We start from the raw sequence: 12,778 nt of genomic DNA on the forward strand, positions 1-12,778 counted from the left end.
ATCCTTAAATAAATTGAAATAGGCACTGAGTCAAATTAACAGCAAAATACAGTAACAACAATAGTTTGATAAGATGACCCATGCTCAGATACCAAGAAAACTGAAGGAGCCAAAGCCAGTCAGAGAAACAGGCTCAGAAACAACTCTGTTTCTTTCCAGCTGTCATGTCACCCCCTTCGCTGGGGGTGACCCAGAACTCTGAGAGAACTCGCCCTGCTGCTGCAGGAAGCGGTCCGCCAAGAGGTAACCGGGCGGCCGCAGTGGCTTGACATTATTCCTTACACAGAGCAGGGTTCAGCCAGACCTGGCGCAGCTGTGCCCCAGTACACATGGAACACAGCCGGCTTTTCTGAAAGCCCCGTGTTCTCGATTGGGAAGTGGAGATGAGCAACGGGTGTTTGACCAGAGGGGCCGTGAGAGGACTCACAGCCTGCTGATGTGGAAACCAGCCCTCACACGCAAGGGGGCGGCGCACACTCCCACCTGCCCCTTCCACGGGGAGGCGAGGTCCCAGCCTGCGCACTGCCTCCTCGCACGACAGAGCCAACCCGGCTGTGCTCCAGAAAATGCTGTCTGATGACCTGCTACAGCTGCCGTGTGATGGATAAACAGTTCCAGGGAACTACCTTCAGGGAAAATAAAATCTCTCCAGCTGGAGACTGGCCAGCCAGTCAAAGACCAGAGGCAAAGCTCATTAACTAGTTTTTGCAAGATGGAGTTATTAGCAAGAGGTTATATGACAACACGCCACCTACTTTTGTTTTGCATTTTTGCGGTGCCTACCGAGTCAAGTAAATGTCACATCAGCGAATTAAAAAAAACAATGAGTAAGTATAGAAGGAAATGGCAACCCACTCCAGTATTCTTCCTTGGGAAATCCCATGGACAGAGGAGCCTGGCAGGCTCCATGGAGTTGCAAAGAGTTGAACATGACTAAGTGACTAAACCACAACAATACAGTGTACACACACACACACACACACACAGCCTCCACCTCAAATCTTTCTGAATGGCTCTCGCTTGTCTTTGCTGCTTTGTAAAATTTTACAATTGTTTCACAAAACACAGAATCATTTCTTACCTTTCCGTGTGAGATATTCTGCCACCAGGGCTGTGACATGGACATAGCACATTGCTGCCTATAGTAAAAGACACATGCTTCAGAATCACCTGTTATAATGCACAAAGCTCACCATCAGAAACCTAATGACTGTGTGTACTTATGTTAGATCTCAGGGCATCAGCTAGTGTTCCTAATGGCTGACATCTTACCTATAGAAAAAAGTGGGACAATTCATACAAATTGAAATTATGAAACTATGAATTCAGATGAATGGCAACAAGCTTGGTAAGGCCCATTTCTATCTAGAATTATTTAACTTTTATTAAAGATAAAAGATTTTTAAAAAGCATTTTATCTTACTATATCTAAGATTTTGGCATTATTTCTCTTAAAGGGAAAAGACGATCCCTTGAAGAAGAGGCATGTGCATTCCTATATTCAGAGAGAACTGCTCAAACTTCAGGGGCTAATATATTTTTCTGTCAACCTAAAAAACAATGAAGTTATAAATTTTTTCCAAAAATAGAATTCTAAATGAAAGTAATGTAATGTCCAATGGATAACATTATAAACACCTTTAAAATGTAAGAAAAAACAAAAATAAATTCTTTTAACCGAATTGCCATGGTTTATAAAACATCAAACATAGCTGTTAGAAATGAACCTACTGTAAGGTTCTAATGCCTAAGCCCTGGTTCTCATCAGAATGGTAGAAAAATTACTGCTACTAACAAGTGCGTAATTCATTTTTATTATGGCTAATGGATATTTTAGATTAAACTTCTGATCAAACAGAATGGACTCTGAATAATCAAAAAGTAAGAATTGCTACATACACTTTTCAGATATAGGATACAATTTCACTAATTCAAGCAATTAGCATGTTTAAAAGTAAAAGCATATTTCTTTGGTCGTTCTCCTGATCATACCTAAATGCCATGGGTGTGAACCCTGAGCAGAGTTTTTGTGGGAACATGAAGAGAACCTGCCTTACAGCCCATCATTGTCCTTAACTGCCCCATTTTACAGATGATGTCACTGAGACACAGCAGGGTTAAGAACAGGCTCAGTGTCACCGAATTAGTCAATGTTGGATCTGGGAGCCGGTCTACTCGAAGTCCACACACCCCACCTCCACACCTGCCATGCTGTCGCTCACTGAACCATGGCTCTGCACCCGGGGCGGCTCTGACCCCTGCTGCGTTCACAGACAAAACCACTGCCTCGAAGAGGAAAAGGCCATGCCCCGGCTGACTTCTGTATCAGGAAAATCTCACTTTACCATAAAATAGTTGCATTTTAGATCAGGAGAGGATTCTGATGCAGAAGCCGAACGCATTTGCACTAACGGGCACATGTGTGAGCACGGGTGTCTTCTAAGAGCTCACAAACAACGCTCCTGGGACAGAGAAAGCCCCTTACGATATTCCAAACTGGAAAACTGCTAAATGACTATGAAGGAGCTCCGAGCCCAACACTGAAGTATCACATGCTTTTAGCTGGCTTCTTGGAATTACTGGGAAGTTTCTCTCATAATCAGCTTCTTTCAGTGAGTGGGGCATAACTCGTTTTCTCAAAAAGCCTGGACAGACAGGCGCGTGGGGCTACCTCCGACAGGTCCCCGTTCTTCACGTGGATCCGAGCCATGCTGTCCAGCCACGTCTTCCGGAGCTCGGGGGTGCTGGCGTAGGACTTGGCCAGGCTGTACTGGAGGTCCACCAGCATCTCAGGGTCAGCCTCGTGCTCCTTCATCTGTGCCGTGGCCATCAGGACTGTGCGGATCCTTTTGGTCAAGTCCTTCACGTCCGAGGAGAAGGTGGTGTGCTGGAACAAGGGTGGAGGGAAGACAGGCTTTCAGCTGTGATTTGTCTGTCTGCGTGTGTTTCCCAGATGATAAGGCCGGGTCTCGGGGGGTAAAAAGTAAATTGGCACCGGGCCACCTACCTTGATGAGCCTGTCACTGTTGGCGCAGTTGTTGATGATAGACAAGGACTGCTGGAACCTGGTTCCCCCGATGCCAACAACATCTGCTATCAGCTGGCTGACTGAAATAACAATCTGAGGGACACACAAATGTGAGCTAATCAATTCACCTTCACGTGATGCCCCTGGCTCGGCCTCTGACTTTGGTCACGGTGTGCATGGGGATGGGGCAATGGGAAGCCTGCGAGCAGGGGTCGCCCCAGTGTGGGAAACAGTGTCTGAGTATTCCCCTCCCACTTCCAAGAATTATTCCAGAAGGTGCCTCTGCTCTCCTTGCGTCTTTTGTTTGTATAGCAAAATGGTGACGAGGCAAGTGTAGAGGAATGAGAAGCATATGAGCCCATGTCACTTGGATAATTACGGATCACCTTCTCTAATAGACATGGAGACCTTATTATTTACTTCTTTGGTTTTGGCTTGGATTTATATGGGCTCAGTATTCAAAAGTGGATGACCCTCTGCATTTATTATTAAAACATGTACATATTAACCATGGCATGGGGGAATCTGTTTTTTGGGGGTCTATATTAGCACTGCCTTGACCTAGTTACTCAACTAAACTGTGACCTGTCCCCCCATCCTGCACCACAGCCAGTACTAAGTACTGTCACCAAGTACTGTTAACGCAGTCTCCTTTTCTTTCTAACCTCTCCTTGACCCAGGACTCCATCCTCTCTGGCCTAGACTTGACATGGTTTCCCCAAGGTCTTCCGAGCTCAGGCCTCGACTTCCCGATCCTTTCTCAGTCTGGAGTCCAGGTGATCCCCCTGAATATGCAATGATGCTTCCACATTCTCAACCCTACTGTCTGGACCTTCTCCAGCTCCCTGGCTGGCCCCTTTCTCATCCAGGGCCTGGAACATGCTCACCCCCAAGCCCCTGTTCATCTTTCAACCCCCCAGGAAGCCCCTGGCCCGCTCCTTGGTGCACTGAAATTCTCCTGTTACGGCCCTGGGCACATGGCACAGAAGCCTCGCGGTCCGCCTGTCCTCCGGGGATGACGACACCCTGTCCGGGCCAGGAGAGGGTCCTGCTTTGCTCCCGGCACCCAGGAATCCTAGCATGTAGTTTGCAAACGATAAATACTTGTTTTCAAAAAGGAATAAGTACAGAGACAGAGAAGGCACTCCTGTGTGTTTGTAGAAAAAGAGGGTCTACAGAAATACCTGAGCCCCTAGTGTCAGGCAGTTTACAGGACGGGGAATTTGGCGCATTTTAACTCTGGAGAAACGGGAGGTGTGTCGACAGATGGACGACAGAAAGGGACTACTTTGGGCTCTCTGTGTCTTACCTGAGATGTTTACTGCGAGGAATCCTCTCATAGGTTCTCTACGTCCTAACTCAGCCTAATTTCAGTCAGTCCAGAACTGACTCAATACTTAAATGTCAATTTACCAACAGAGACACATCCTGGGCCCAAATCGTACAACGTGGAGGAGGAAATTAACCAAACCAGTAAATGTGACATTTGAGCTTTCTGTCTTGCTGCCAGACCGTTCAGAACTCACACTGAGGTAACTTGGTAAACGTCGACATGCACGGCCTTCCTGCGGAAGCAGAATTCCACAAGGCACACGTGTCCTGAAAGCTAAAGTGCACGCACCTGCAGGTGGGTCCGGACAAAGGACTTCTTGCCGGTGTAGTCGAAGTTGTTCCGCATCAGGAAGTACAGCAGCTGGGAGGCCTCGGTCCTGATGGAGCTCAGCTTGGAGTTGCAGCACTTGAGGGTCTCGTAGCACAGGGCCGCACACATGTCCGCTCTCCCCTCGTAGAACGTCGAGGGAAACTAGATGGACACGAGGAAGCAAATGGGCCCAGAGAGGTTAGTTAGCGCCCCCTTCAGCCCCGGGGGGACAGAGGAGAACAGGTGACAATCGAGGATGACCTCCCCTGATGAGACCACGTACCTTATAGATCAGTGACCTTAAGGCGGTGAAGACGTGTTTTAAAGCCGTTTCAGACTGATGTTTTTGAAGAAAACACAGGTAGACGTCAAAAACTTTCTTCATGAGGGGATTATGTCCATGGTCAGCCAGGAGCTGGTTCTTAAAATACAGGAGAAGAGCCTGGTCAGTGAGACATGCCAGACATCGCTAACAGGTTTCATATAACTGCCAGCCTCAAAGGTTACATTTTCCAGGTACTAGGACAACTTATAATTTAAACAAGCTTGCCAGAAACCTTCTAGGAGAGCACAGAAGTCTCCTGTAGGACAAATAAGCTTATCAATAAATTTATGCTTTTATTACTAAGAGAGGGACTAATTTTAAAAGTTGACAGCAAACGGTGATATGGTTTAAAGGACCACAGTATCTCAGTATTGACCGGGCTTCATTTATTGACTTATTTTTATTGTGCCCAGCAACTGATACAGAGGTAAGGTTTGTGACACCTCAGTTCCAGCAGAGAAGAGTCGTTACAGGTATCGGCTAATGAACGGGCTGGAAAAGTACTGAAGTGAGGTCTATGAAACAGATACCCTATCAGTGACGGCTGGGTTTTCTCACCCACCGCAGGCTCTCAGGCACTCTGGGAAGCCATGCGTCACCCACCAGGCAGTCTGGTGAGGGCAAAAACGCCCAGGCCTTGGTCAGGCACTGTTTCTCAGGTGTGCTTTCCAGGTGGCACTAATGGTAAAAAACCTGCCTGCCAAAGCAGGAGACTTAAAAGACGTGGGTTCGATCCCTGGGGTGGGAAGATACCCTGGAGAAAGGCATGGCAACACACTCCAGTAGTCTTGTCTGGAGAATCACATGGAGAGAGGAGCCTGGCAGGCTATGGTCCACGGGGTCACAAAGAATTGGACACGACTGAAGTGACTTAGCACACACTCCTGTGTATGGATTTGCAGGTAAACCAAGCCTGGTCCTTTTCATCCCTGAAACAGTGACCCTAAAACTGAGCTGCTGTGAAGACTTGAGGTCAAGTATAAGAAGTATCTGGGCTTCTCTGGTGGCTCAGACTGTAAAGAGTCTGCCTGCAGTGCAGAAGACCTGGGTTTGATCCCTGGGTTGGGAAGATCCCCTGGAGTAGGGCATGGCAACCCACTCCACTATTCTTGCCTGGAGAATCCCCATGGACAAAGAAGCCTGGCAGGCTACAGTCTATGGGGTTGCAAACAGTTGGACATGACTGAGCGGCTAAGCACACATAGGGAGTATTTGATCCACCCTCTGATTTGTTCGGTAAGTGGCAAGAGGGCCACCACTAATTTCTTCTCTTTGTTTTTCATGATTTCCTCCCACCAGCAGCAAATCCACACTGATTCAACACCGCGGAAGCCTGGCTGGCTAAAACGCCCAAAGATTGTTGAACACGTACAGTAGACAGACGTGTTGCCCAGCTAGAGACCAGCATGTAGCCATGACACGTGTGTGACAGTGGAGACCTGCCTCTTCAAATACAGACAGGCCCATCAAGACAAAGGCGTGCTTTTGGGAGAATGCGTACATTTTGCAAAAGTAGGCAAAAATGATTGTCATTAAAAAAAAAAAAAAAAAGTCCAGAGGCCAGTACCTGAAACCAATCTTATAATTCAGTGAAATGAGCAGAAATGACTTATGTCTGGCCAGTTCTGTTGCAGAGCAAATTATAGCTGAAATAATAGTTTTGAAATTCACCTCATCTTACTGTTGGAGAAAAAGTTTAACTCAAGGAGTAAGTTTTGTTTTTATAGGTCCAGTGACTCACAGGTGTATTCACAGCTGGTGGACACCTGGAATCCTGTGATCTTTATATCATGTAATACTGAGATACAGCATTGAATTCCATTGTGTGAAAGAGAAACAATTTAATGAGCAGAAAATGTGACTTAATTAACTGAATATGATGTAATTCTCAACCATGAGCAGCTGTTCACCAACTAGAAAAAACAAACAAAAAAAGAGGCTGCTTTCAGTGTTTGGGGAACTGCTTACACGGTTTGCTGTTTGTGAGCAGTGCTTTTCCCTGGAGCCGCAGCCCTTCCTCATTACAGCTGGAGGAAGGTTTGCGTGAATCTGGATGTGAGCTTTTATCTTCTCAGCACTCTTCTGGGAGAGATGGTTCGTACAAAAATGGAGAAGACCTCTGGTCTTGTTCTGAACTGGCCTGTCTTCAAGTTCTTACCACTGGAGTTAAACTTCCTTTCTCTCTCCTCTGGTCAAGGTTTTTGCTTCCCATTTTTAGGATTTAGTCTTCCTGGGCTCTGATCGCAAAAGTTGCTTGAAGAACGGAGTAAAAACTCACACCAAGATATACATAACTGCTCATTTAAAGGGGTGAAGGGCCTTTCATCCTGAATACACCCCAGTTTACCAGGTACCTTCCTATTTTCTTCTGTTTGTGTGTCTCTTTCTTTCTCATTAGAAAGTAACAGATACTAAACATAAAAATCTTTGAACATTCAGAAAGACCCAGAGAAGGGGGGAAAAGAGGCAAAACAAAAATCACCTTCATTTTTCCATTTATAAATAACCACAGATAACAATGGAGGATCTCATTTCTACCTTTATCTCCTTATAGATGTTACTGAAGATGGGAGAATTTCATTGAGAAAATTAGACGAGATGTTAGAACAATAAGAAAGGCATGACGCATTTCTAGCAATAAGGTGGAGTAGAGGTTACAAACAGTTCTCAGGAATTGTCTGATGTGGATTCAAGTTTGTTGTCACACAGCCTCCTCAGAGAAATGGGCCTTTCAGAGAACGAACATGCAGTATCAGGAATTTCTAAAGAGCCATGAACAGGAGAACAATTTAAACCTTGAATACCAAAATGAGATATCTGGAACTGTGTTATTTAAGACAGCTCCGTTCTTCCTAGGCATATGGCTTTATTTTCGTTTAAACACTGATTATAAACATCTAGTTTAGAGAAGAGCTGTCTCTGTTACAGAGGCTCGTCAGTCGCCAAGACAACCTGAACCCCAGGCTCACGGCTGTGTAAAGCAGACCCCAGTCTCCCTAGCTGACCCCTGCTGTCTGTGTGCTCCCCACCCTGGCCATGCACCGCAATCCTTCTCAGCACGACCTGGTTCCCACCATGCACCTCAAATCAAGAAAAGGCACCATGTGGAATTGCTTAAAATACGTTTTTGGATTAAATTTGTAAGTATATTGAAAGTATTATCAACTATTTAAAGGTTATCATTGGTTTGCAAGTGAAAGTTGCTCAGTCGTGTCTGACTCTGTGACCCCATGGACTGTAACCTGCCAGGCTCCTCTGTCTGCGGAATTCTCCAGACAAGGATACGGGAGTAGGTTGCCATGCCCTTTTCCAGGGGATCTTCCTAGCATTGGTTTGGGACTGTATTAACAGACATTTTAAAACAGCCAGAGAAGTGGTGTATTTTTCTGCATATAACTACCCTGGTTTACAAAACACATCTTTTTATGAATTAGATAACCCATGTGAAAGTGCCCACACAGTGCCAGCATCTAGTCGGTGCTTGCTCATTTCCTTTTTTCTGTCTGGGAGGTCATTCAACTACCTCGACACTCACCCAGCTTAGTTCCTTTCCCCCTCCACCCCTCTGCCCCATGCACACGACTGACTTAGCAGGGAAGAAGGGCTTGACATGTCACTTCTCATCCTCAATGTCCTCACCTATAAAAGGGAGAAGAAGCTCTATGGGCTAGGCTATAGTGAGGACTGACGCTGAAGACAGAAGGCAGTAAACAGCAGGAAGCTAATATAATAATAAACTGGGATTCAGGGCTTAAATCTTTTCAAACATTTCCTCTCATTTAGAATGGGATTTCTTAATTGCCTTCGGCAACTTATGAGATGTGGTCATTTAAGAGGCTCAGTAATGATGGGGATCCATTTGTCGAAGATGACTATCTGCAAACAATTATGTCAGCTAACTCAATGTAATACTTTAATTTTTCTGATAGGCTCTGCGTGATGCTTCAGCTGAATAAATATATACATAGGAAGATCCCAGGGCCTGCTACACCAGTGGGCCTTGTGGACCTAGGCTGGGTACTACTGCGAATCTACTGCTTGCCACGACATCCTTTAAGGCCATAAGATTCGCCCATCTTCCCATTTTTTAATGGGTGTGTATATGTGTTGAGCTTTAAACAAAGATTTTTGCAGACAGGCATACAGACCTTGATAGAGGCCACCTCAGCCCAAAAATTCAACCTTGCCTGTGTGTCTGAGGAATCAGATCCTTTACTTTGAGGACCAGGAAGGCATGAGCACAGCGGAAAGTGCTTACTGCTAAACTAGAGTCAACATTTGAGCTCCTGCTGCGTGCCAAACACAGGGTAGATGTTTCTGGGTACTTCATATCAATTCCCGACACAGTAGGCATAACTGGCATGTTCTAGGGAAGGAAATCGGGGCCCACAGATGTCAAGGAGACCTGCCCAAGGCCTAACGTCTGGCTAACGGTGTGGCTGGGACTTGAAGCCCACAGTGTTTCTGTACAACGGCCTGATCCCACATGTCCTGGAGCCCAGTCTGTATCAGCAGAGTGCTCGGCCCTTCCAGGGGTCATCTTGCTGTAACTTACAACAGCCTGGGAGGCAGATCCTACTTTTTCAGTCTTACAAATGAGATTATCTTAGGTCTGGAGACATGAAGTGATTTTTTTCAAAGATGGTCCCCCAACAAACGTCACAATCAGTCATCAATCAGAGACCATCAGATGTTGTTTCTCTCGAGTCAGAACCTGTTAGTTAATTTAACAGTGGTCAGACACTGGAGACCTGGGAACCTTGACCAAGGCTCTTCTTTCATATGAAGCAGGTGATTTAAAGGAGGCCGAGGATGCACTGCAGGCTGTGCAGTAGTAAGGAAACCGTCACTGACCTCACGACACTCCCAGACCACACCTGTGCTGCGTGTGCGCTCACCTGTCTGTGGGGCCAGACCACACCTACTGGGCAGCCCTGGGGCTTCCTGCTCATTTACACGCTGGGGCCCAGGAGACAGAGGAAGAAAGCATCCCAACTGCTCTTCTGACCTTACAGATGCATCTGAGCTTATCAGCTAGCATGTATACATATGCATGGGGCAAATATATTACAAATTTCACTGCCTACTTACATAAGAACTGTTACTTAAAAATCTCCAAAAGAAAACAGAAAGAGGCTCAAAATGTGGTTCTAGTACAGCAGTGGTCCTCAGCCGTACTGTTTACGTCTCACTCCCAGGGTTGGATTCGGTCAGGCAGGACCCAAGAACCTGCACCTCTAACAAAGCTTCAGGGCCTGCAGCTGCCGCCAGCTGGGGGCCCACAACCGAGAACCGCTGGGGTCAGGCTCCACATAAGACACGGCTGCCCCCATCCTCATCCTAGGGATTCACCATTTCCTCATCTCTCGGCGGGGTTCCTAGTGATGACACTTCCTGGGGACATGGGTAGCAAGAATGCTAAGAGCAATGGTAAATTATAATAAAGCCATGTGATGGCCAGTAACTATCTTTACTCTGTGTAATAACGGAATGTGCTTCACAAGAAGACAAGATGAGTACAGAATGCCTTTGGGTATATTTCCCAAATTGCCTTGCAAATAAACATGCTGTTTTCATATTCAGAGAATATTAATACTAACTCAGTCTCCCTGAAAACCTAAGCAGTTACTGAGCAAGAATGGGAAGGGGTAGGTCCCCAAAAACGAGAGTGGCTGAAGAGACTGTCTTTACCTGTGCGAATGTGACTCACTACAACTTAAAGACCAAGACCACTTTTTATTCTCTATGCCCGAAATGTTTTCTATCACTTAACTTAGTAACAGATAAAAAAAATTGAAAATGTGAACGTGTTTTTACGTATTGCTCCTCTACGTATGGGCTGCCCAGGTGGCTCGGTGGTCAAGAATCCACCTGCTAATGCAGGAGAAGTGGGTTTGATCCCTGGGTTGGGGGAGATCCTCTGGAGTAGGAAATGGCAACCCATTCCAGTATTCTTGCCTGGAAAATACCATGAGCAGAGGAGCCCAGCAGGCTACAATCCATGGGACAGCAAAGAATTGGACAAAACTGAGCACACACCTCTACATATAAACATTTAATTTTAATTGCTACCACATTTGGATATGTTTAAAGACAGTGAAGGCAGAAATGCCTGATTAGGCTCCTGTATTTATCATCCTTGAAGGCAGAGCAAAGCCACGTTCCTGGTAAATGCTTTCATCTGGCCAAGGGTTAACCTTGCCAAAGCCTGTGTCCACCAGTTGCAAGCAGGCAGCACACTCTGACCAGTTCAGTTCAGTTCAGTCGCTCAGTCATGTCCGACTCTTTGCGACCCCATGAATCACAACACGCCAGGCCTCCCTGTCCATCACCAACTCCCGGAGTTCACTCAAACTCATGTCTATCGAGTCAGTGATGCCATCCAGCCATCTCATTCTCTGTTGTCCCCTTCTCCTCCTGCCCCCAATCCCTCCCAGCATCAGAGTCTTTTCTAATGAGTCAACTCTTCGCACGAGGTGGCCAAAGTACTGGAATTTCAGCTTTAGCATCATTCCTTCCAAAGAACGCCCAGGACTGATCTCCTTTAGAATGGACTGGTTGGATCTCCTTGCAGTCCAAGGGACTCTCAAGAGTCTTCTCCAACACCACAGTTCTATTAGCATCAATTTTTCGGCGCTCAGCTTAGAGTTAAGCTGTACTATATTTCAGGGAATTGGGGTCATTAATTGTGGAATGCTTTCGCTAAAGGAATTTAAGGATTAATGGCTTCCTTACAGGGGCAAAAGCAGTTGCTGCAGTAAAACTGCAACATTAAGAAGTTCTTGCTGATTCAGCTAAATAAGCAAAAAATGAGTTTCAGAAAGGCTCTGACCATGAACAGCTATTCAATACAAACCTTAAATGCCAGTGTGAAGAGAGAGAGGGTGTCCAGCGCCGTCAGGCACACCTCAGTAGCAATATTGGCTTCAAGTAACGACTGGTGGAGAACGTCAGCGTCCGAGTGGCCATAGCCTGCATGGGTCATAACACAAGGTCACTGTCGGCAACTGCAGAGCACAGGCTGGCGGACAGTATAGTCACAGTCAACTTTTGATTATTTTCAGAAGGCTTCCTTCAGGGCCTTATCTCCCTGTTGGCCTTTTTTTGGTGGGTGGGGAAAAGGGGGTACTAATAATGTTTCCATTCCATTATGACTCTTTTCCCACTCTGGACGGGGAGTAACAGCAACAAGCATGCGTTGTGCACTTGCTATGTGCCAGCCACAATTCTGTGAACTTTACATGGATCATCTCATTAATCCCTCGGTAGCCCTGTGAAGTGTGTACACTTATTAAACCCATTCTGCAGGTAAGGAAATGGAAGCACAGAAGGGCTAAAACTTGTCTTAAGTCACACAGCTGGTAAACAGGGGAGCCAGGACTGCTACTTGGACTGGAGTTCACTCAATTGAGCCACTTGTCTGAGTTGTTAAGGATGGGGGTGGGGGGGTGGGGGAATGAAGGAGGCTGAGGTCTCTGAAGCTTCCATACAGACAGAGGCAGCAGCTTAATTGGAAAGGGAAGGAAAATGAGCTGAGGGTCAGGTTGCTGGTCAATGAATCCAGCTCGGCCCCTTACTAGCTGTGTGACCTTGGGCAAGTTATGTGACCCCTTTCTACCTCAGTTTCCTCATCTGTAGAATGGGGATAACAGTACCTGCCCTCAAAGGGTTGTGGTGGCCATTAAATTAGTTAATGGTTGTGAAGCTCATAGAATAGTGCCTGGCACATGGTGAATGCTACGGATGTCTCAAGCCAATAACATAAAGATTTGTTTTATCAGCT

The 12,778-nt window shown here is 46.2% G+C and overlaps 1 protein-coding gene across 50 annotated transcripts in view; it reads right to left on the bottom strand.

Moving 5' to 3' along the window:
- The window catches only part of DOCK9 (dedicator of cytokinesis 9), a 298,290-nt gene that overhangs the window by 44,299 nt on the left and 241,213 nt on the right, over nucleotides 1-12,778 (bottom strand). For all 50 annotated transcript variants that reach the window (XM_086330406.1, XM_086330405.1, XM_086330365.1 and 47 more), the window contains 6 exons: nucleotides 11,852-11,967; nucleotides 4,954-5,091; nucleotides 4,650-4,832; nucleotides 3,008-3,121; nucleotides 2,672-2,887; nucleotides 1,082-1,139 (listed from right to left, as the gene is read on the bottom strand). In XM_086330406.1, the coding sequence (XP_086186532.1) occupies nucleotides 1,082-1,139; nucleotides 2,672-2,887; nucleotides 3,008-3,121; nucleotides 4,650-4,832; nucleotides 4,954-5,091; nucleotides 11,852-11,967 (825 nt within the window). The remainder of the gene's footprint in view (nucleotides 1-1,081; nucleotides 1,140-2,671; nucleotides 2,888-3,007; nucleotides 3,122-4,649; nucleotides 4,833-4,953; nucleotides 5,092-11,851; nucleotides 11,968-12,778) is intronic.

Source organism: Bos grunniens, chromosome 12, assembly GCF_055505025.1.
Source record: "Bos grunniens cultivar Pamir isolate PY7600 chromosome 12, Bosgru_T2T1.0, whole genome shotgun sequence".
Classification (NCBI taxonomy): Eukaryota; Metazoa; Chordata; class Mammalia; order Artiodactyla; family Bovidae; genus Bos; species Bos grunniens.